Genomic DNA, 23588 nt, shown 5'->3' with positions numbered 1-23588 from the left:
GGAGCAGGGCCACAGCCTTTGCTAGGGCAGCATCCCCTCCCTGCACCATCGGACTGTAAGCCTCACCCCCTCTGAGATCCATCCATCTCCCTGGGGCCCTTCAAGCCCCCCAGCCCACCGGGGGTACAGCCAGCAGCCCGTTCCCCCCTGCAGACAGGCAGTCTCAGCTGTGCCCCTCCATTCCTGCTCAGACTCCCCACCCCAGCCCTGGCTCCCCTCCTTTGGCCCATGCCTCATTTTCCACTGGGATCTGGCAGGACCCACACACAGACCCTCCTCAAATAAGCCACCTGCTCCATCAGGTTTGTCAGCTGCTCACGCTGTTTATTCTGCTGGCTTCAGGGCTGCGGGACATGGGCAGCCCTGGGCTCTTCTGCCTGCAGCCTGGTTCACCTTGGCCCAGCCTTGCTCCATTTGGGGAGCATTAACCCCTCCCCTGCTAGGCTAGCAACTGCCTGAGGGCTGTGAGAAAGAGGCCATGCACAGCCTGGAGAGGCTGAAAGAGAGAAGTGGGCTGGGAACTATGCACAGCTCTGGCCAGCACGCCCAGGGTTGGCTAAGGATGGGGAGGCAGCGCTCAACTCTTTTGCCACCGTCCTGCTGCTTGGCGGGGGGACTTTGTGTGCTATTCCCAGCACAGCCCCAACCTGTGGGCACAGCCTCTCCAGCGCAAGCCTTTCCCTGTAGCAAGGCTGGGAAGGGGCACCGGCTCTCTAAGGACTTGGTCCTGTGAGGGAGCCCCTGGCATCTGGGCACTGAGCTGAGCGCTGAGCAGAGGGGCAGGCGAGGAGCCAGGCAATGGGGTGCTGCTGATGGGGGCCTCCGCAGCAGCTGGGTATTTGCAACAGGAGGAGGATGGGATGGACATTTGGGGTGGAGGAGCAGCTCTGGGCAGGCTGCTTCAGCCCCTGCTCCTCTTCTCTTGCTGGGTCAGGGCTGGAAGCACTCTACGGGGTCGTTGGAGTCGGGCAGGATGTTGCAGTTGATGGGCCAGAGGATGCCGAGGAGGCCAAGGGACTGCTGGCACCGCAGCTCGGCAGCCAGGCACACGGCTCGGCAGGGCTGCAGGACACCCCCATCTGGGGTGCACTTGGGCACGAAGAGGCTGCAGATGAGGAGGCGGAGGTGCTGGTAGCAGGCGAGCTCCATCAGTGTCTGTGGGAGAGTGGCAGTGAGCATGGCACCGTGTGGTGTGGTGTGGTGTGGTGTGGTGCGGGCAGACCCACGTGCAGCCCCCAGGCAGCTCACCTGGTAGTCCTGCAGCACCTCGGCAGCTCCCTCCTGGTCCGGGATGGCCAGCCAGATGTTGGGGAAGGAGGTGGCATTGTAGCCTAGCCCCAGGCACATCTCCACATCCACAGGCTCACAGACAGACCCTACCACAGGGTGAGGTGCTTCACTTATAGCAGGAGGGATGCCCATGGGGCAGCTGCCAGCATGTCTCCCATGTCAGGTGGGCTCGGGGGGGCAGGGGGTGAGTGCTGAGTGGAGCACCAGAAGGTGGCACTCACCAAAGGCCGGGTAGGAGACACCAGTGCAGTTCAGCTCATCGGTGCCGTCAGGGCAGTCATGCCAGCCATCACACACAGAATCCAGCGCCTGGCACTCGCCATTTCCACAGGAGAACTCTGCGGGGCTACAGGTCTCTGTAAAACAAGAGGGGCCAGCGTGGCAAGGCAGGGGCTCGGGCATGGGCACGGGCAGACAGGAGGCTGGCCGTGGCCTCGGTCGTGCCGATGGTGGGTGGCCTCCCTGCTGGGAGTCAGCCTGTTTCCATGCTGACCACTCCTGTCTCCGCTCTTCTTGGTCACTGGCTGGGGGACATCCAGGTGAGGGGTTGAGAGCAGACACAGCTGATACGTGACCATCGCTGGCCCAGCTTAGGGAGATCCCAAATTCCCTGAGTTTTTTTGGGGCAGCCCTCAGGTGATGGATCGTGCCAGGGTGCAGGTGAGCCTTTCCAGGGCACATCCCCATGGCTGGGATCAATAGGGTTATAGGGTAATTCAGGTGAGAAAGGACCCCAGCGGCCTGTAGCCCAACCTACTGCTCCAGGCAGGGTCAGCTATGGAGCGAGAGTGGTTTTTTCTAGGGCTTTATCCAGTCTGGCCTTGAAAACCCCCAAGGATAGTTACTGCACAGCCCCTCTGGGCAGCCTGCGCCCCTTGCTTGGGTACCTACTCTCTGTGGCATTGTGGGCTTGGTAGGTGGCGAAGAACCCGTTGTCTGCTACTCCCTCGTCCGCCACGAAGAGGACAGTCATGACATGGCGTGAGGAGGTCAGGGTGGGTGGCAGCTGGTGGCCGCAGAACCTGCCGGGGTTGTGGGGAGCAGGATGGCGTCAAGGTGGGCAGCGGGGCCGAACAGCACCTCCCCAAACCCTCTCCTCCGGTGGGTCCTCCTCACCAGCCTGCCCCGTGCCTCAGTTTCTCCAGCTGAGCCACGGGATCCCAATGCACCCAGACTGGTGCAGCAGGGCCAGAGAGATCAGGGGTGTGCCTGTACCTGCCCATGAGGCTGGCAGCCCCCGTGCCTGCGCTGTCGTGCACCTCCACGAAGTCGAAGCTGCAGTCCTCGTGTGACTCCAGGCTGAAGTTGTGGAAGTGTAGGTCGATGACGTGGCCCACGGGCACTGAGATCTGCCAGAGGCACAGCTGCAGGGCAGGGGGCAGCCGGCAACACCTATGAAGCCGGGCAGGGGCACCCCCAGCTCTCCCTGGTGGGGGGTGTTGCCTTCCTCCCTGCCCGCCCTCGCCCTCACCCTCACCCTGCTCCCGCCTCCGTCTCGCTGGCATCCCTTCTCTCACCTGCTGGTGTGGGTATGGCTGGGGATGGCTCGGGGTGGAGAAGTGCCCCTCCAAGGTGGTCAGCGGCCCCCCGCACTCTGCAGGGACACACACACATGCAGCTTTACACCCTGCCCCTTTCCCTTCACCCCACCTCCCTGCTCGCCCGCCCCTGCCTCCCACTGCCCGTCACCGTGCCCTCTGGCCAGGTGCCACGGGGGCTGCAGGCGGCGGGACTGGCCCACCTTTGTGTTTCAGGCTGCAGTTGGCCTCATCGCTCTTGTCCGCGCAGTCGTGGAAGCCGTCGCAGACGAAGCCCAGGTGGAGGCAGAGCCCCTGGTCACAAAAGTGCTCATCCCAGGCACAGCTCTCTGCAGCGCAGGCAGAGATGGCCAGGCTGGCGGTGGTGTCCCACCAGGCACCCCCCCCCCGCCCCAGTGCCCCGGGCGTTATGGGAGACCGCCCTGGCACTACCCACTGCCTGCCTGCAGCGAGGAGTCCTGGCTGTGCCCGGGGGCGGGGGTACTCACTCTCACTGGGAGCCACGGCGCGGTAGCGGGCGCTGAAGCCTGGGGCGCCCACGCTGCTGTCGGAGACAAAGGTGACGCGCAGGTGGTTGGAGTTGGTGTTGAAGGTCGGAGGGGCCACGTTGCCGCAAAACCTGGGGGCACAACAAGGGGCGACAGTGCTCACTCCCGGAGATGGTGCCCCCTCCCTACTGCACCGCCACAAAGCCCGGGTGCGAGGGGCCCTACCTGGATGGGCCCCCCCGAGCCGGGGCAGGATCCGTGCCCCCGGCGCCCTGCTCTTCGTAGAGCTCCACGCGGTCAAACAGGCAGGAGGCGGTGCCCTCCACGCTGAACGTCTCCATCTTCAGCTGGATGGCGAGGCCGGGGCCCACCTCGATGCGCCAGATGCAGAGCGCGTTGGGTGGGTAGGGGCCAGGGTAGTTGGGAGAGCTGAAGGAGCCCTCGGGGCCCCGCAAGGTCCCGCCGCAGGCTGCACGGGGCAACAGTGTGGGCATGAGCTAGTACTGCGGGGCACCACTGTCCGGGCACACTACTCCACTTGGGACTTACCCGGTGCTGCCGTGCCGGCTGTAGGCAGCCAGCTCTGGGTTGGAGCGGCAGCTGTCTTGGGGGCCGGGGGGTCCCTTCGGATGGGTGCTGTAGTGATGGCGGCAGCGCCACGGGCGGGCAGGGCTGCGGCTGGAGCGCCGGGTGGCTGCGGGGATGTCAGCTCTGTGCCCAGGGAAGAGCAGGGACAGCTCAGCCCCAGCAGGGAGAAACGGCTGCAGTGCAGGGAGGGGGTTTAGGAAGCCCGGCCAGCCCCACGTCCTGCGCTCCCACCCTACCCCATACGTGTGCAGGTCCCAGGGGGATCCCACATAGCTCTCAGAGGGCGCAGTGACCTTGCCACATCCCAGGGAGGTGGAGATCCCCCTTGCTCCTGTGCATGGGAGCACTCCCTCCCCACGATGGGCAGACCCTGGGAGGTCCTGTGTAGGATGGATGCCCTCACTGTGCCCCCCTCCTCCTCTGAGCTGGTTCTGTGTCCCCCACCCCACGGTCACAGCCCGTCCCCCATCCCTCCCTGCTTGGGCACTCACGGTGGATGACAATGCCCAGCAGGAGGGCGATGAGGAAGAGGAGGATGGCACTCATCAGAGCCACGCAGAGCCAGGTGAACTTGCAGTCGGTGCGGTACCGCCAGCCTGCCTGGCCCCAGAGCTGCCGGCCTGTGGGAGGGTGAGGAAAGCGGGCAGAGCCGGGGTGCTGCTAGCCATACCCCTACCCTGCCACCTCCCTGCACAGCCGGCTGACCCCTGGCTGGGCACATCCTGACCTCTTGTCCCCGGGGTGTTAGTGGGTCTCCTAAGCGGCCCCAGAGCCCAGCGGGGAACTTGCCCCACCACCCCGCTCCCAGACCCACAGCTGCTCCTGGCAGCCCCACAGACAGGGGCGTGCGTACAAACCCCCAAGCTGGTACCGAGGCCGTCCCGGGGCGATGCAGAGCTGGTCCCATCTTCATCCGGCGGGTTCTCGGTGCTTAGCGCTGCCTGGGGCTCCTCGCCCTCGAAGACAGGATTGCAGAACTCAGTCTGCAGGAGAGCAAGCGTGGGTGGCACCACGGGGAGTACGCCGCGGGGACCCGTGGGTGTCTAGGCGGGGACCCCTAAGTGGCACCCACACCCCCAGCCCTACCTTGCTGTGGTCCAGAGCCTCAGGGCAAAGCGTGATTTCGGTGAAGTCTTTCATGGCAGCGGGCGATTCCCAGCGCAGCCTGGCTAAAAGCCTCCCCGGTGTGCTCTGCCCCCCAGCACAGCCGCCTGCCCCACCACCTGCCCGTCCCCAGCTGCCCCCATTGGTGCCGGGGCGGCGTGGGGACCCCCGCTCCAGGCACCGGGGCAGAGGCGGTGGCAGCGCCAGCTGTGCCTACACGTGCCACCCCAGCACCGGACCCCCAGGAGCCCCGAGGGCCATGCCTGCGGCACCGTGAATGCGGGGAGCCCCGGGAGACCTGCGGCCCCAGTCCCTTCTGCAGGCCCCTTCCCCCTCGCCTGTTAATCCAGCTCAGCTGAGGATGCCGAGGTCAGGCTCTGGCACAGAGAACCAGCGTCTTAAAGGGGAAGGTGTGCTTGCACCCGTCCCGCCGGGAGCCCGTCCCGCCAGGGACCCTGCTTTTGGGTGCATGGCGGCACCGCTGGTTTGCCTGCTTCTTCCGGGCTCCCCACCGGCACAGGGCGGCACTGAAGGGGCTGCGCTGGGGAGCCCGGGCTGAACGTGTCCTTCCTTCCCTTGTGCCTCCCCAGCACTGGGCATCTGCGCCCCACCACCTGCACTCCCGCTGCCCCTTAATGCCTCGCTGCCCGTCTCCATCCCTAAGCAGGGGAGAAAGGGGCCATTGTTCAGGGGCTTTGCGGGGAGAGCACAGGCACTGGGGAGCTCCGCAGGGCTGGAGTAGGAGGAAAGGCTCCCTCTGCCTCCGGGCCCCGCAGGTTGCTGGAGGAGAGGGACTGCTGCCTGCACTCATGTCTCCCTTGTTCCTGGCAAGCCCCGGGGCACGGCTGCTCCTGGGCCTCTGGAGCCAGGCACGGGCAGGCTGCTCCGGCACCGGTGGCGGTTTCCCTCCCGCTGCTGGAGCCACAGTCCTTCGTCTGCGCACCCAGAGACAAGCACACGTACACAGCGCTCTGTTCAAGCTAAAATTTATTCCTGCACGAGTCTCCCTTGTACGAGACACTTCCCACCCATCTTGCTTACACAGTAAACAAGCCACCTGCCAAGCAGCAACGCTGCCCCAGTCCGGTACCTGCCGCGGGCAGCCCCTCCATCCTGGCCTGCCCTCCCCTGAGCCCCGCCGGGATGCCCCAGGCTGGGCGGGATGCTCATGGCGCGAGAGTGCTCAGCCTGTGCCCGCAGGGCCAGTGAGGGCGAAGCAGGACGGGTTGCTGGGTGGGATGTAGCTGCCTTGCGGGCTGGGGCTGGGATTGTGCTGGGTCAGGCCCATCTCTCCTCCCATTGCACCTCAGGCAAGGCAGGACGGGGAGGAGAATAAATTAGAGAAAAGGCTAAAAAGGCCACTGGCATTTGCTAGCTGGAGGATAGAGCAGCAGGGCGGATGGGGACGCGCATCCCCGGGCACCCAGGGGGGCTCCTGATCGCAGGAAGAAAAAAGCCCCAATTGCAGATGGTCCCGGAAAGCCACTGTCCTCCCCTCCCTCTGCTCCACAGGATGGACATTCCTGTGCAACCCCAATGGCATCCCGCTCCCCTAAATGGTTTAAGGCACCGTCGTATGAGGAGGCAGGTAAAAACCTACCCAAAGCATCCCCCGGCACAAGTCCCTGGCGAGCCAGGAAGCGGTGGGGTGCTCCAGGTTAAGCGAAGTCCACTATAAATACATATAAATTCCACAAAATGTTTTCTTCCCTCCTGTCCATGAGTCCGGGCCTGAACTCAGGCTGCTTTGAGGAGTGTGCATGGGGCAGCTGGTGGGAATGTGCTGCCTGAGATGGGACGGAGGCAACTGAAGGGCTGGGGTCCTTTGCCAGGAGGTTCAGGAGTGCCGGGAGGAGGCTGGGAGCAGTTCACGAATCCTCTGGGACAGCCAAGCAGAATGGGAGTGCCAAGAGGCCAGGAGGGATGTGGGAGGCTCTCCTGGGTTCCCAGCTCTGGGTGCTCCGCCAGGGGAGCAGAGGTCCTGGCTGAGTCAATGGGGCAGGCAGTCCCATGCCCGCAGAGTCCCCTGCTCAGTATTTTTATTACACACCAACAAAAAAAAAAAAGAAAAAAAAAAGAAAAAAAAAGGAAAAAAAAAGAAAAAAAAGAAAAAGAAAAGAAAAAGAAAAGAAAGAAACTAAAACGTACCCCAAGGTAAAACCCAAATGCCAGCGACCAGGAGGTGCCTGAGCTGCCTGGGCCCTGCCCTGCCACAGGCTGCCCTCCTCAATTCAGAGTTGGGGTGTCCTTGCCTAGGATCTGCTCCTGGCTGCCTTCAGCCTCCCACTGCAGCCACCTCAGGGTCTCTCCTCTTCACCTCCCTCTTGCACCTGGGGGGGGCAAATGGCCGAAACCTGGAGGGGCCGGCTCTGAGGGGTGGTGCAGGGGGTCCCCAGGGAGGCAGGGCTGGCTACATGCGGGAGGATGGGCTGGCCAGCTCGTAGAAGAGCAGGTAGGCATCGCTGCTGCGGACGTGGCTGGATGACATCGGGGTAACACTGTGGAGATGGGGAGATGTGCTGTGATCAATGGGGATGAGGCACCAGGATGCCCTGGGCAGGGAGTCCCTGCTCGCCCCAACCCCGCAGACGCCCCTGTCCCACACGCAGCCTCACCGGGAGTCGTTGAAACTGTGCCACTCGCTGGAGACGGGGCTCTTGCAGTAGGCAGTGTAGTGTCCCCCCATGGTGGTGCCCGAGTGGTTGGAGACGGCGTAGAGGTTGTAAACGGCGTGGTCTGTGGGGAGCAAGGGTGGTGCTCAGCCGTGCCAGCTGCTGCCCCGCTGCCCCCCAACATGCCAGCATGGAGCTGGGACCAGAAGGGACCAGCACCCTAGATGTCTGTGGATCCCACCCCCCGTGCCTCTGCCCCCTGCCACAGGCTGCAGCACGCTGGGGGGCACGAAGGACCCAGCCAGGAGCCTCCGGGAGCCCAGGGCTGGGCTGGAGCCACGCAGGGCCTGGCACTCACTGCAGCTCTGCGAGGCAAACTCCCGAAGGTCCAGGTCCTTCAGCTGGAAGTTGACGAAGGTGGTGAGCTTGCTTGTTCGTATCCTGGCCTCTGAGAAGCGCTTCAGGTCTGGGGGGTCATGTCAAGGAGCCGAGGGACAAAGAGGAGCCCGTGAGGAGCCACCTGCCCCCCCACCAGCACCCCCTGGCCCTGGCCCTCTGCCTGAAGGATACGAAGCACCAGGATCTTGGGGAACTTCTGGATGCTGAATTTCTTTGTGCACCTTGTCCTGGCTTTGCAGCGACAACATGTCTGCGGGAGACAAACAGCACGAGCAAGAGAGTGACGCCAGGCCAGCCCCACCGGGCACCGAGCCATCAGTCCTGGCAACACAGGCATGGGAGGGAAAGGGGCCCAGCCTGCACCAAGGCAAGCCCACCTGCCCCCGTGCCCCATGCCCCATACCGGTTTCTCGTCCCCATCCAGCACATCCTCTTTGGTGAAGAGCCGTAGGCAGTCCATGAGGGTGACCTCCCCGTAGCCTTTCTGTGGGAGCACAGCATGGGTCAGGGACAGGGTGTGCGGGGGAGGGAGTTGGGGGTTAGTGGGGACCCCTTACCTTGGGGATGGGCAGGGACAGGTCCCAGAAGGGGTCAAAGGCTGTGGAGCAGTAGCCGCACTCGCTGCAGGTCAGCGAACTCTTCAGCTGCCCAACAAAGAGGTCTGGTGGGGATGGGACAAAGCAGGGTGAGACCCGCGGTTCACAGCCCCACTACCAGTCCAGCCCTGCCCTCCTCTCCCCACGGCCCTGCTCACCACCAATGCGGCTGTCCTCCCTCTCCTGGTACCTCCTCCACATCTGGCGGCTCTTCTCATCGTCACTGCAAGAGATGGGGAGACAAAGCGGTGCTGAGTGTGGCCTGGGGGACACCAGCTCTGGTGACCCAGCCCAGAGGGACCCGCGTGGTCACTGTCCTCGGGCTGGGCTCGCAGGCAATGAGCTTGTCTGTGGGGCTCGTCCACTGCCTCTGCCCCAGCCAGCACTTACGGGAGGTGGTCCAGGGTGTCCGTGCTGGCCCGTGGCCGCACCAGCACACGGTTCACCTCACTGTGCAGCCCATCAAGGAGGAACCGCAGGAACTCCTGTGCATCCTGCTGGCTGCAAGACACGGGGCATGGCCAGTGAGCAGTGGCAGGGGTCAGCTTCCCTCTGCCACCCCTGCACCAACACCCCTTACTTGTAGCCAACAAAACGGGGAGCATATCTCTGGATCTGTGTCTTGAACTCGGAGGGGCTCACGCTGTCATTGGGGGACGAGGTCCAGAGCAGCTGAATCAGCTTTGCAAACTCTGTGGGCAGAGAGGCAGGTCAGCAGCACAGCTGGCCCTGGCCAGCTCTGGTGGCATGGCATTACTGTGCCCTCCAGGGGAGAGCTCAGCACCCCACCCTGGGGTCCCTGTGGCCAGCCCTGTGCCCTCTGGAGACGGGACCTGATCCTCCCACTGGCTGGGCACCCACAGCACAGCGCCTGCCCCAGCAAGGCTGGGGAGAAGCACCGACCTCTGGGTGGGCATCCCCCAGGACATGGGGTGGCCCGGGGGGCAAGGATGTGCTGCAGGGATGTGCTGCAAGGAAGCCCACAGGGTGTGGAGCCAGGGGCTGGTGACTGAGGGTTACCTGACATGAGTGCAGTGCGCATGCGGCTGTTGTTGTTGAGGTCCCGCAGGTACTGGTTCTGCAGGCAGTAATCCCGCAGCTCCTTGGTGTTGCTCAGGCACTGCAGGATGGAGTTCATGAAGCACTGGAGGAGGCAGAAGAGAAAACCATGGCAACGGGAGGCAGAGGGAGGCAGGCGGTGGCAGGGGGACACCTGGGGCGGGTGGGCAGAGGATAGGGACGAAGCAGTGCAGAACACGGGAACCTCTTCCTCAGCCAGCACTGTTGGGAGTGGGGTGCAGGGAGCCGCCAGGGTGAAAGTGTGGGTTCTGGGGGCGAGGTGAAGGGACAGGGCTCCCCACTGCCCCACAGATGTGCCTGCAGAAGAGCACGGTGCAATCTGGGGCCGCGCAGCCAAGTACCCGGGTAAGCACTCACCGTATTGCCGAGGTTTCGCAAGCCGGTCAGTCCCTGCACCGCCTTGGAGCTCTGCAGAGAGAGGGAACAGGTCTGAGACAGTGCCTGGCACAGGCTGGCTGTGCCTGTCGGCAGCCCAGTGAGGCCACGGGCCACGGACGTCCGTGTGGAGCAGACCCTCAAGTGCAAGCAGAGGCGCCATCCCCCTGTGAGCACCACGGGCAGAGCCAGCACCATGGCTGCTCTCTGCACCAGTTGTATGCAGGACTGTGGCCAAGGAGCCAGCGGGAAGCCACGGCTGGCCTACCCCATCCTGCTTGCCTGGCTGCTGCTGCTTGGCTCCCTGGCCCAGGGCAACACAGGGGTCAAAGTTCTCCCCGCCTGGCGACACTGCTGCCCCATGCCCTGGGCTGCAGGCCAGCCCAGCCGCTCCTGCTATCTCCCCTTGCCAGCCCTGTGGCCCGGGAAGCTGGGGGGTTGCAGTGCCCCGTGCCTGCCCCATGGCTGCAGGAGGTGCATGGTGCCCCACTGCTGCCCACCTTGTCCACACCGGGTGTCCTCTCCAGGACACCTGGCACAAGCGCAGCACAGACTTTGGCACAGCTGTTTGACGGGATGAAGTCCACCTGGGAAAGTGCAAGCCCAGCCCTGCGGCAGTCAGCCCAGGGAACGGGGCTGCATGCCCAGCGGTGCCCTCCCAACTGCTTGCTGGCCTGGCTGGGCTGCGCCTGTGCCATGGGGGTCTCTGAGGTCCCCAGCTACTTCCTGAGCCAGGCAGGCTCACGCCAAGCAGAGACAGGCACAGGCAGCTGGGCGCTGGGGCAAGGAGGCATCGCCACTCTTTGCTGGAGAGACCGAAAATGCAGAGGGGTCTGGGGAGCCACAGGCCTGCTTATCCCTCTCGCAGCATGGGGGACCGGGTGCTGGTGGGGATGAGTGGTGGGAGCCCAGGGGTCCTGCTCCCAGCCTTCCATGTGAGCCCAGCACAGAGAGTAGTGGTGGGGAGAACGGCCCCGGAGCTGTGCCTGGAGCAAGCTGAGGGAGGGCAACAGGGCTTGCAGGATCAGACCGCTGGTCGTGCCCCCCCAGCTGCCCAGGTTTTAAGGATCCTCAAGCAAACGCCCCAGCTGCCCACCCCAGGCGTGAGGAGGGGGAGGAGGAGAGGAGGGGAGGGGGCCCAGCAGCTCTGAAATAGCAGCAGCTGGTGCGTGTGTGGGAGGTGCTGAGCACCCAGCCCTGACAGCAGCCCAAAATAACCCAGATCCAGTTACACGTGCTCCTTAGCGACGGTGCAGGCATCACCCACCGCAGGGGGGACCAGCACCAGCGGGGACTCGGCCACCCTGTGTGGGCGCACGTGGCTCTGCCGGACTGACCGGGTACCCTGTGTGCCATGCGAGTGCCCCTGCGCAGCCCAGCGCACCGGGGCTGTCTCCATGCATGGCCGGCCGCGGCGCTTAGTGCCCAGGGGGTGCCACTGCAAAAGTGCCAGGCAAGCCCACCACTTATCCCCCGGCAGGGACACCCAGGCCACAGAGCAGGCTCAGCTAGGCAAGGGGTGCCAGCAGGCCGTGGCGGGTCAGTGGCACGCCATGGCTGGAGGAGCTGGCCTGGCTCTGGTTCCTGAGCAGATGGGGCCGAGCAGGCAGCAGGAGATGTGGGTCTGTGTCCCAACAGCCTACATCCCTTGAAGGGGCCAACCGCCCCCCAAGGGCTTGCTGCTCACGTCCCCATGCCTATTGCAGGGAAGGTCACGGTGCCGGGGGGTAGCAGCAACTTCTGGGAGCTGCCCCAATGTGCCCCAGCCACCCCCACCAGGACGCTGCTCATCCAGTTGCCCTATTCGGGCAGCTCCCGCTGTGTGCCAGGAGGTCCCGGAGTGTCCCGCCAATGTGGGTGCAAACCTCCCCATGGACCTGGCATTTGCGTGCTACCTAGGCTGCCCTCGCAGAGCCTGGAGCAACCCAGGGGAGGGCCAGGGCTGGTGGAGGGGCGGGGGGGGGCAGGTGTTCCCATACAATGGCACAAGCCTGTGTGCACTGAGGTCTTATTCTCCCCCCACCCCCCCCAGGTTTTCCCTCCCCTGGGTGACTCAACTCCAGCTAATCTCCCTTGCCCATCCAGGGCTTTATCTAGGACACGGCGCTCGCTGCTCAGAGGCGGTGAAGGAGAGCTGGCTCACGCGGTGGCGGATGGGGAGTCCCCGAGGCTGCACTGCAGGAGGGGAACGAGGGACAAGGGATGGGGACAAGGGACAAGATCTGGACTGTCCTGCCCCATCCGGGTCTGCATGCCAAGTGCCCGGTGGGGCAGCCGGAGAGCCCGGGCAACCAGACTTACATAAGTGCCCAGACCCTGTCCTCCCTGCCGCTCGCCTCTCCTGTCCCCGCGGGGGGAGATCTGCCCCAGCGCTGTGGCTCCGGGGACAGCCACGCTCGGTCCGGCGACACTGCCAAGGGGCTGGCATGGCCAGGAGCCCCCTTCCTGCGGTGGGCAGGCTGGGGCACAGGTACCTGGCCAAGGTCACCGCAGGGGCAGGGCTGGGAGAGGGACCCAGGTGTCCTGACACGCGCTTTCACCTGCTCCCCACCCCTCCCGCGGGACACCGCAGCACCTCACCCCCGCGGCCAGCCGGGACGGGCACCCCATCCTCTAGCACGGGGGATGCCGCGGGGTACCCCGCGCTCCCCGGCGAGGGCAGGGGCCGCCCCCTCCCCGCGCCCCTTTCTCTGCCCCCCCGAGCCAGAGGGCAGGGGCCGCAGGGCTCGTACCTTGGTCTTGTTGAGGACGAGCCCGACGAAGGTGGAGACCAGCAGGGACCCTGGCATGGAGGTGCGGGGACGCAGGTCCTTGTGAAGGTCGGGGAGCGCGGGGGGCTCCTCGGGCAGCGTCACCGTGTAGGAGTCCCTCATGACGGCCCTGGCGGGCACGGCCGGAGGGCGAGGGCCAGCGGCGGGGAGGGGGGTGCCGGGGGGGGGGCGCCCCCCGCCTCGGGCCGGCTGAGGCCTGGGGCACGGGGTCAGGTGCCCGGCCTCGCCGGAGCCCCGCCGCGCTCAGAGCGTGCGGTGCCCGGAGCCGGTGCCGGCTCTGGGGCTGACGGCACCTGAGCGGCTCTGACATCAAATGGGCGGAGGGAGAGGCGGCAGCCGGGCTCCGTGACGGCCAGCCCCCGCCGCACCGCGTGGTACAGCCGAGCTGGGAGCCAAGGGGGCCCGCGAGGGGCGGCTGCGCCCGTGGGCCGCGCTGCCGGCGCGCCGAGCCCCTGGCAGCGGCGGGGCCCCAGCACGGCGGGGCCTCTGGGGAGGGTGCGGGCGGCAGCCCCGCTGCAGCCCCCTACCGCCCCCCCCCAGACCCTGTCGGCAGCTCTCGGCAGCGGCGCTCCCCGCGCTCCGGGGTGCCCGGCCCCCAACACCCCGACACCGGCGTCGCGGGGGCAAACGGGGCGCTCGGTGGCAGCCGGAGGGGCGCCCGCTCCCCGGGGGCTCCCCCCCCCCCCGTTCCTGGGGACCGGGGCTGATGGGACCGGCTCCCCTGCCCTGGGCGAGCTTGCTGCCGGGGCTGAGCTGCGCGGGTGCTCGGCACGGAGCGGGTCTGCCCCGGCTGGGGGTCACTCGCCGAAACGGGCTCGGTAAAACTGGGGCACGGCCACGGCGTGTGGGTGCAGGGGGTGCCTGTACCCGGAGAGGGGCTGAGGGCTGACTCAGAGGGTTGTGGGGCTCCCGGGCGTGTGGCTTCCCTGCAGGGCCGATGCCGGGCCCCCGGGCAGTGCCATTTTGGGGGAACTGAGCGACAGCAGACCGTGCATAGCCCCCTCTTCGGGGGATGCATTGGTACTGAGCTCAGAGGGTATTTCAGTGCCTTGCTTCCTTCGCTGGGGGAAAACTGCCCCCAAATCCTGTGTGGAGCAAAGACCCCATCTGGTGTCTCCCCTCCGAGCGCTGGGTAAACCGAGGCATGGAGCGGGAAAGGCTCCGGCTCTACTCCTGCAGCAAGGGCAGATGCGGAGGCTGGCAGGGAGCCCGGGCGTCCTGCGTCCTAGTCCTGCGTCTCCCTCTGCTTCACCCCTCTGACCGCAGCAGGGCGAGCGACGGAGGCTTGCGACTGCTGTGCGTGCCCAGGTGTCTTACCCGCCCGCTCAGGGAAATTTCCATGGGCGACCGAGGCAGGGAGTGCAGTGCGCTCAGGCTGCTCTGAAGACAGCCAGAGCCTCCAGCCTCACTGAGGCGGCTGGAGGCACCGAGCAGAGGCTGCTTTCTTCCCAGCCTAGCCCCCACCAATACACCCCCAGCCAGAGCCAGTAGCTGCTGTTTGAATCCTAACTGCTGCAGATGCGGACTCCCCTGTCCGCGGCACAAGCTCTGCACGGCCAGTGGAGGGGCTGACTGGGGGGGGAGGGAGGGAGACTATTTTTGGCACCAGCAAAAATATCTGAGGAGGCATCTTGCAGCGTTATTCATCTGCAGGGCCAGGGCTTTTTGCATCACAACAGGATGCTCGTCGTAATCCCCGCTTGCTTGTGCGCACATGTGTATATATATACACACCCCGCAGTGTGTACACCGTACACACACAGGGACACAGTGTGCGCACGGGGGTGCGCACCCCACCAGCCTCGCGCAGACGGTGTGGATGCCCTGCAATGCGCTCCCACAGCCCCTGCAGGTCACATCCTGGGCCCTGGGGCCATGGCACAGCTCCCCAGTGCGTGTACCACCATAGCAGTGCTGCACATGCCAGCCAGGGCTCCTGCCACCCTGTCCTGCAGCCTGGCGGGTGGCCCGGGGGCAGGGCAGGGTGTACCCCAGTGCACAGCCTGCCCCGAGCGCTGTGCAGGGTGCTAGTGCAGCACTCTCCATGAGGATGCAACTGTGCCAGCAAAGCCGGTTCCATGGCAAGAGGGGTGGCATTCAGCCACATCCCCTGCTGAACCTTGTGCCCCGGTGACATCGGTGACATCGGGTGCCCTGGGCCAAGGACCAAATTCGCCTCCAGCCAGAGCGGCATGCAGGCTCTCAGGGCAAGGCTTGAGCAGGAAAGAGAAGGGGAGCCCCGGTGGGATGGCATCACTCAGAGCCAGCTCCCTGCCCTCATCTGTCCCCTCTGCAGCGGTGACCTTCTGCCACGGGCAGAGGTTGCCACAGGCCCGGTTGGCACCGTGAAGGCAGGCAGGGCCAGGACTGGCTGCAGGCCAGAGACGTCAGCTGCTCAGGATGGGACTGCGGAGAGCTGCCGGCGATTTTGTGGGTGGCTCTGGCCTTCTGACCCTATGTTCACCCAGGGTGGTTAATGGGGCGGCACAGCCCCAGTCCTGCCCCCCACCAGCCTGCCCTTCCCGGGAGCCAGCACGGCCCTGCGCAAAGCCAGCGGCTTGGCAGGCACGGCCACACGCTGCAGCTGCACGCGCCTCCCTTTGCCCTGCGGAACGGTAAACTGAGGCGCAAAGTGATGGTGTGGGTAGGAACAAATGTGGGCACCCTCGCCTCCCGGCTGCAAACTCCTGTGGATGATGGTTCGTGTGGTGCAAAGGCAGGAGGTGGCTGGGGAAGAAGGGATGGGAGGAGGCACTGAGCCAGCCCCACCATGCCCTGGCTCCGGCGGGAGTGGGTGCTGCTGGCACTGCCCTCAGGGCTGGGTAATGGGGCAGAACCGATGGCAGTGCCGGGGCTGCAACATGCACTTGTTTCCGGCACCTGGCATGACTGCAGGCACCCAAGTCTGTTTTACGATCGGTACATTTGCTTCCCGGCTTGGGAAAGGGAGGAAAAAAAGCACAGGAGTGGAAAATAGCAGGTGTGCTCATCAAAGCACCAAGGAAACCTAAGCCAGTGTCACTGATCCAGCCTCCCTACCTGCCTGGGCACGGGTGCCTGCCCCAGCACCCTGTTCCAGCTGCCAAGCCCTGCTCACTTTTGCCACCCATCAGCCCTGGCTGGAAAACCCCTGGCTGCGTTTGCATGAAGACCACAAGGCTGCAGTTTGGGAGTAGCGCAGCCCCTGCTGCTCCATGGCCATCCCACGGCAGCAGGCTGGCACCCACATCGGAGTGGTGTGTGGGCACCCGGGAGTGGGGACCCGTGCCCTAGCAGTGGTGGCAAGGGCTTCAGTGAGTGCCCGTGGCTGCTGGGTCTCCCCTTGGTCCCCCCTACCAGGCCCTGGTGTGGGAGGGGGAGGCAGGAATTCCCTTCCACAGCAGGGCTCCTCCACTCACCCAGGCCCCCCAGCTTGCTCCCTTGCCCCAGGGCTGGGGGCCAGGGACCAGGTAGATTGGGCACAGGGGGTCCCACACCAGGGCAGGGTACTGCTGATGCCGCATGTGGTGCAGCTGGTTCTGGGGTGGAGGGTGCAGAGGAAGGGGCAGGCGAGATGCTGGCAGTGGGCCGCACCCCCTCCATTGCCCCCGCTCTTGTGCCTAGGGGCTGAGGTGGGTGTTTAAAACCCAGATGAGCGCCAGGGAGAGGGAAGTGGGGAGCCAGACCTGCCAGAAATGGAACGGGCGGTTCTGGAGGGACAGGGGGGAGACCTTCCCGATTGAGCCCCAGCTGTGCGCATGTGGCGGGCAGGAGCGGCCACCTCTCCTCCCTACCCCATGCCTCCGGCTGTACCTCCCCAGTCCACGGGCATGGGCCAGACCTCCCGGCTGCTCCCACAGCCCTTTTCCCAGGCCCTTGGGCACAGGGAGGGATGTGGGGGCACTGGCTGAAAAGGGAAAGAGCTTCCTCTCCAGCCTGCAGGGAAGCAGAAAAGAATCCCCCAGCCCTTATCCTCCTTGTTTGTTGGGCGATGGTGGGACAGAGCCGCAGGGAAACAAAGGGCAGGTCAGACCCTGCGCCAGGGCAGACCGGCCTCCACCATGGGTGAACGAAGGCTGACTGGAAACGGAGCGGGAGACAACGCGGGCAGAGCCTGCCCAGATCTTGGAAGAAAACCTGAGTGGAAAATTACCAGGCTGCTCCCCTGCGCGCCTGAGCCGGGCTGCGTGCGTGATGCCTGCTCCCGGCCTGGGCTGAGGCTCTGGGGATGGTGTAGCACTGATTGATACCTGGGGCACGGAGTGCCTGCCACCGTGTGATGCTGTACGGAGCAGCCACTGCCATGGAGAAACTGCTGCTTCCCTGGCTGCCACGACCCATGCTGGGGGCTGGGGCACAGGGCCCCAAGATGGCAGCAATAGACCGTGCCAGGGATCAGGCATCAGAGGGCACTGGTGAAAAACCTGACTGACAGCTGGGCACTGAGTCACTGTGCCAGAGCCAGCACCGGCCAAACCAGCCCTCCCAGCTGGGTGTCTCCAGCAGGGCGAGTGCCCAGCCCGGTCATGTCACCTTCTCCAGCTGGGACGAGGCAGCAGGAAACCCTCTTTGGCCCTGCGCTGGACCGGGGCTGGGAGGGAGCAGAGGGCAGGGGTTGTGGGCGCAGCCAGCTGTGTGGGAACACAGCTCACTGTGTGCACCCATGCAGGTTTGCACACACGGGGGTGTGAGTTTGCCCGCGTGTGCCATCACCCGCTGTCACACACGCATGCAGAAAGGTGCGGCGCACGCGCTCCTGCCAGCACATGGGCACCCTTAGCCACAAAGCACCCGTGGGGAGCCGCGGGAGCTGTGCTGCCAGCAGTGCAGGCAGCGAGGAGCACAGCCCCTCAGAGGACACCTGCCTGCCCGCACACGGCTGTCTCAGCAGCTCTGGCGCAGGACTGCTGTGCCAGCAAGGGCGGCTTGAAAGGTCAGCAGCAGCCCTGCATGGCACGAATGCAGAAACTGAGGCACGGAGCAATGCACCGAGATTCCCAGGGAGAGCGTGCAAGGTGCCTCGGTCTCCCTGGCTCAGCGCAAGCAGGCATGGTCCACATATGCCACTGCAGAGCAGCTTTGTCCCCCATCCCCAGCAGGCGCCACGTACCGTGGGGTCCCGGGCGGGCATGTCGCAGTAGCCATCGTTCCTCTCGCAGGGCTGGCTGGCGCAGTGTGTGCCTGAGGGAGGCAGGGCAGAGCTGAAGGAGGCCTGTGAGGGGCTGAGGGGGCCTGTGGGGAGGCTGCCGTGGCTGCTTTTCCTCCCGTAGCTCTCCAGGTAGTCGCGGACGTAGTCGGAGCGTGTGGCAGCCTGGTAGAGACCCTGCAGGGTGCCGAGTTCCTGGCGGCCCCGGGTGCTGAGGGGGCCGAGGGTGGGCGAGTAGGCACTGTCCGAGGTGTGCAGCCCGGAAAACTCCCGTGCCAGGTCCGAGTGGCTGACGGATTTGCGACGGCTGAGAGGTGCTGCGGTGGGCAGGTAGCTCGGGGGGCTGCTGGGGGCCCCTGCGAAGGTGTAGCATGCACCCCCGCTCAGCCCGCTGCCGGGCGGCCGGGTGCGAATGTATGTGGGGCTCAGGCAGATGTTGGAGTCGGGGTACAGGGGCAGCCGGCTACTGTCATAGCCACTGGTTGGGGACAGTCCTGTGTGGCGGTAGCGGGGGGAGCCCAGGTAGCTGGTTTTGAAGCCGATTTTGTTGCTGTCCGCATAGGATGTGGCCAAGGTGGATCCATAGGAGGTGTACGAGCTGTAGCCGCTGGGCACCTTGCTGTACGTGGTCTCGGCATAGCGGGACGAGTCGACGTACCTCTTCAGGGTGGAGGAGAGCTGGGACATGCTGGAGGCTGGGGCTCAGCGGGCTCTCCTGGAGGCATCGACTGCAAGAGAAGAGCCCGGGGGTCAGCTTCCACGGGGCCATGGTCAGCACTGGGGCATCCACCACCAGCATTCACCCAGTAGCTCGCTGGCTCCTGCCTTGCCTGGAGACCCTGGGAGGGGGGTGCAGGCAACAGTGGGAACCCAGGGGATGAAGGGTGCAGGGGGGCTGTGGGTGCAGTGTGGCCATGGCTCCTGCCACCTCCCAGCCCTCCTGGAGAGCCTGGGACAGCAGAGCCCAGCTGGCACTGCCACCCATGTGCCTTCGGGCACCTTCTACCACAAAAGTGAACCCTGAGGCACAGCCAGAGGCACCCAGCATCCTGGCACCCACGGTCACCGAAGCCAAAGGACTGCAGCGGACACCTCTGCCCTGGCCCTGGCATCCCTGCCACACCGTCCCGAGGCTGTCCCACTCTTGAGGCTGGAGAGATGTCCCCATTGCTCCTCCAGATGGGAAGCAGTTGCCTGGTCATAGTTATGATGCTTAGGCCCAACTCTGGCTGAGATAGGCAGGCAGGATGGACCGATCCAGCCAGCCCAGCACCTTCCCCTGGTTATTCAGAGTGAGCGCTGGGGCTTGGCAAGGGGCTGCCATTTCCAGCTTGCTGCAAACCCTCACCATTGGCCTGAGAGGGAAACGGAGGCAAGGTCAGGAAGTCAGCATAGGAGTCCTAGCTGTCCATCCCTGCTCATCACTTGGTGCCCGGCACCAGGCAGTGGGTGAAGACCTCGGTGCAGCCACGACCACCCAGGGGCCTTGGGGTACTGTGCGGACAGCCAGGGATCCCCTCATTGCAGAGGCCTGACCACCTAAGCAGCCTGCCCGTCTCCCTGCTGCAGCTGCCCCCTGCTAGCCTCCCATCAGTTATTCAAGCCGATGCGAGTCCTCCCAGTGAGGCGGCTGCTGTGCCCTCACCAGTCAGGCAGAGCCAGCCTGTAGGGGTGGGTGACAGCCCAGCACTCGGTCCCCACAGGGAGCTGGTGGGTGGCTTCTGCCCCATGGCACCTGCATGGGGCTGGAGAGGAGCATGCGGGGCCAGGGACAGAGGCGCCCAGAGCATACGCGGAGCCAGCCTGGAGCTGGGACAGGGCAGCGTGGCAGGCAGCAGCCTCCAGTGCCTGCAAATGCAGGCTGTCTGGAGCCGGGGGAAAGTTTGCTCTTGGCATGCACGCTGGCAGGCTGATGGCTGGTCCCCTACCTGTCCTGGGGCTGTGGCTGGCACTGGGGTGGGCAGGACCCCAGCCGAGTTCCTCTGTCCTAGTGTTGCTGGCGCTTCGCTCCCCGGGTGCCTGGCGTCCCTTCCCTGGCAGGACAGTGGCTCATGTGGCTCCGAGAGTCTCCAGTCACCCAGGAGATGACCCTGATTCAAAGGCTTTTCCCAGCCCAGCCGGGGCGGGCTCTGGCCCGGCTCCAAGCCAGGAGGTGACGGAGACAGTGCCTGGTCCGGCCCTCGGCCCTTGCGCAGCCCCAGCAGCACGCAGAGCACATCCAGGCTGGGGACAGGCACTGGATCCCGGGCAAGAGAAGCCACCGCAGCGTCACTCCCTGCCTGACCCTGGGGGGGGGACCCATGCTCCTGCTCAGAGCCCAGGAGTCCCCAGGCATACCTGTCCCAGAGGGACCCCCTGCCCAGGGGAGCCGGCAGCATCCCTCTGCAAGTGTTACCCCAGGGACAGAAGCCACGCTGAGTCTCCCTGCTGCGGCCACAGCGCGTGTGCCCTGCATTTTCCATGGCAGGCAGCCTAAAGTGATCCCCATGAAACTGGAGTGGCAGAAGGGAGCCATGCATTGAGGGGACAGGCCCCCTTGGCTCCACACACACTGGGGCAAGGGGTGAGGTGGCTGCGGTGTCAGCTCCCCGAGCCGTCCCTGCCCATCTAACCCTGGCACGGAAATGCCCTGGGACTGCTTTTGGGAGATGGTGGTGAGAAGCATCATCCAGCCACCATGGCCTCCTGGCCAGCAGCCTGGCTTTCTGGCCAGCCGGCTGCATCCCGGTTGCTGTTGTTATTGCCCAGGGAACAACCATCCCACAATGGAGAGGAAACTATTTACAAGCAAGAGCAAGGTGGAGTGCACAGACCTGTTTGGGAATGGAGGCTGAAGGGTGAATAATCTGCTCCCAGGCAAGGACTCCACGAAACACCCAGCTCTTCCTGGCCAGGCTGCGGTCACCCTTGCCAGCACTGGGAGAGCCCAGGAGTGGTTCTGCCAGCCGGGATTTGACACGCACGGTGGGGAATTCTGCTCAGAGGGACACGGGACCCCAGCCAAGGGACTGGCACCCACTATGGGTGCCAGAGTGAGAGTAATGGAGCCCCTCGGCTCCCAGGGAGCACATGCCTGGCTGCCTGCCTTGCTGGGACACGGAGCAGCCTGGTACAGGGACCCTCCGTGGGCTGCTCCTGCTCCCCATCCCCCTAGCCAGGAGAGGTGATTTGGGCTTGGGACAGGTGCCTCAGTGCTGGGACAGCCCCATGCCATCGCCCACTGCCAGCAGCGCCTGTGCTCTCCAACGGCACCCGGTGCCATCGCCCACTGCCAGCAGCGCCTGTGCTCTCCAACGGCACCCTATGCCATCACCCACTGTCAGCGATGCCCACGCCCTGCCGCTGTGCCGTGCCCCCGCCGGCACAAGCGGCGGCTCCCCGTGGGTGTGCGCAGGGTGCCTCTGTCCCCAGGAGAGCCGCTGGCTCGGGAGCGGGAGGGCAGCAGGTGCTTTCTGGCAGCAGGACAGGTCTCCACAGGGCAGCACGTGCGCTGGGGATGCGGGGGAGCTGATGGAGGGATGTGGGGCCCAGGAGGGGGGACCTGCCCCAGACACACCGGCTAACCCGTTGGCATTGCGGGAAGAGAGGTCTTACCACGGAGGACTGCTGCATCTGCTAGGACCGCCTGCGCTGCGGAATCCCCATGGCGCATCAGAGCGGACCCAAGGGCTGCGGGAGAGCGGAGTGTGCCAGGAGCCAGAGGAGCTGAGGGGGTGTGAGAAAACCCCGGTTCCTCCCATCGCTTCCTGGCCCCTCCCTGCCCGTAATAGTGCTGAGCTTTCCTGCTGCCTGGCAAAACCCTGGGGCTGGCATGGCTGAGTCAGGCCTCCTGCACCCTCATCATCCTCGCGGGGTGTCAGGGGAAGCTGAGGCACAGGAATGTCCGGTCCACCATCACGTGGCCGGGCAGCAGCCAGCACCAGAGACCCAGGAGCCGGGACACTGTGGGGCTGCTCGGGAATCCCGCCCCGGCCTCCAGCTCCGGCAGCCTTCCCAAAGGGAAGCTCAGCCCGAAGCTGGGAGGCAAACCCTCGACCCTGGAGGCAGAGGAGCAGAGGCCCTGCTCCTTCTCCAGCCGCTGTCCTCTGCCGGAGCCCTCCTGCCCGCGGCCCGGTGGCAGCTGTCCCCCTCGGCAGCCGCGGAGCCCCAGAGCGGGCTCAGCTTACGCAGCACTGGCTCCATCCAAGGTGTTACGGCACAGCTGCTTCTCGCTTACGCAGGCTTGGAGCTCTGTCCCCTGTCCCCTGAGACACAATGTCCCAGCCTGGAGGTTACATGGGAGTTCCCAGCCCTCCGCAACGGTGGAGGCAGAGGAGGGAGCCTGTGTGAAGTACCTTGCCTGCTCCAGCCTTCAAGTGGCTTGGGGTGGAGGGGCTCCACGTCCAGCAGACAGTGCTGGGGGGGGTGGGACGGTCTCCTGCCCATTCCCCGAGGGGAACCCTCTGGGTATCTGCATTTCCCTCTAGGAAGGGTGGCCCCGAGCAGCCCTGGGAGGCATGTGCTACAAAGTGTTTGCTCCCTGCAAGGGGCCAGAGTCACCAAGGGGTGTCCTCGGTCAGCAGATAGAGACCCCAGTGCCCCGGGGCACTGCTGGCAGCCCTTTTCGAAGCCCTGCTCCAGCACTGCCCCCCCCCCCCATTCTTGCACACCCCAGAGTGATGGGACCTGCCCGAGGTCACGCGTGCAGCTGGGGCCAGCCTGGCCAGGGCCCTTCCCCTACCAGCCACTGGGCCTGAGAACCCTCCAAACTCATGCCATGCGTGCTGGCTGGGAGTCATCATCCTGGACTCGCTCTGTGCTGCTGACACATACCCACCCCGCTGCAGAGCCTGCTACTCGTTGCTCCCGGGCCACCCCCCAGGCAGTAAAACCGCAAACCCACAGGGAACCTTGACTTAAGACCCAGGGCATGTTATTGCTTTGAGGTCTGCGGGTGGAAAAAAAGAAGGGACCCTGGGGAAGTGCCTGGGCACGCAGCTCTGCCCACGCTGGGGGATGAGGAAGGTGCCAGCGAGTGCGTCTCGCTGGTGGAGAGCTTCCAAGTTTTTGTGCGTGAACTCTGAACCTGCTCTCTGGAGATGTAGAGACTACAAACCTCTCCCTCATGGTTTTACCCAGCCAAAGGAAGAGGGGGGCAGTTTTGCCGCCACCTCTGAGCCTGTGACGCCGCAGCCCCCTTTCCTGGGCCCGGCGTCCCCGCGGCACCCCTTCCACTCACCTGCGTGTTGGTCGGCAGGACAGGTGACCGGCAGCTGGTCAGGGGCGCGAGACTGGCATGGTGAGGGGCGAGCGGCCGGTCATGGGGTGATGGCGGCAGGGCTGAGCGCGGGGAGCCGATCCTGCCTCCTTGGGGCGCTTCCCCTGGGGCCAGAGGAGAGCGAGCGATGCGAAGGGGCCGGCAGCACCCGAGCCCTTTGCAGGGGACAGGCCACCCCACGGCTCAGATCCTCCACCCTGCAGGGAGCGGACGCAATGGCCAGAGGGGGCCGAGCCGGAGGGCTGTGGGGCCACGTAAAAACGCCACCGCAGAAATTCAGGGCTCAGGTTACCGGCTAGATAAATATAGCGTCTTTATCTGACCTCACAGGGCGATGAAACGCTCCTCTCGCATTCCAGCTTCGG

At 65.2% G+C, this 23588-nt stretch overlaps 2 protein-coding genes across 5 annotated transcripts; both read right to left on the bottom strand.

The window, feature by feature from the left end:
* Positions 1–304: 304 nt before the first annotated feature.
* Positions 305–5308, bottom strand: MFRP (membrane frizzled-related protein). 3 transcript variants are annotated; one of them, XM_075036730.1, is made up of 13 exons: positions 4991–5308; positions 4758–4887; positions 4396–4524; positions 3866–4027; positions 3542–3785; positions 3317–3447; positions 3032–3157; positions 2808–2884; positions 2506–2654; positions 2182–2312; positions 1512–1646; positions 1249–1376; positions 305–1155 (listed from the first exon to the last, which is right to left on the bottom strand). In XM_075036730.1, exons 1-13 carry the CDS (start codon positions 5042–5044, stop codon positions 931–933), a joined length of 1821 nt encoding a protein of 606 aa, XP_074892831.1. In that variant the 5' UTR covers positions 5045–5308; the 3' UTR covers positions 305–930. The 3 variants fall into 3 exon arrangements, with proteins under 3 accessions (XP_074892831.1, XP_074892832.1, XP_074892833.1); XM_075036731.1 differs by having other exon boundaries at positions 2506–2639; XM_075036732.1 differs by having other exon boundaries at positions 4776–4887.
* Positions 5309–6681: 1373 nt separating this feature from the next.
* Positions 6682–23427, bottom strand: USP2 (ubiquitin specific peptidase 2). Of its 2 annotated transcripts, XM_075035061.1 has the most exons (13): positions 23185–23427; positions 17931–18694; positions 10053–10103; positions 9636–9759; positions 9196–9307; positions 9006–9116; positions 8774–8838; positions 8577–8680; positions 8423–8503; positions 8191–8269; positions 7979–8086; positions 7624–7744; positions 6682–7506 (listed from the first exon to the last, which is right to left on the bottom strand). In XM_075035061.1, the coding sequence occupies exons 2-13, from the start codon at positions 18651–18653 to the stop codon at positions 7419–7421; spliced, it is 1767 nt and encodes a 588-aa protein (XP_074891162.1). In that variant the 5' UTR covers positions 18654–18694; positions 23185–23427; the 3' UTR covers positions 6682–7418. The 2 variants fall into 2 exon arrangements, with proteins under 2 accessions (XP_074891162.1, XP_074891163.1); XM_075035062.1 differs by lacking the exons at positions 17931–18694; positions 23185–23427 and adding an exon at positions 12803–13366.
* Between the last annotated feature and the right edge of the window lie 161 nt (positions 23428–23588).

This window comes from Buteo buteo, chromosome 9 (assembly GCF_964188355.1).
Source record: "Buteo buteo chromosome 9, bButBut1.hap1.1, whole genome shotgun sequence".
Taxonomy (NCBI): domain Eukaryota; kingdom Metazoa; phylum Chordata; class Aves; order Accipitriformes; family Accipitridae; genus Buteo; species Buteo buteo.
Note: the sequence above shows the minus strand (reverse complement) of the source record. Positions and strands in the feature narration are given on the sequence as shown.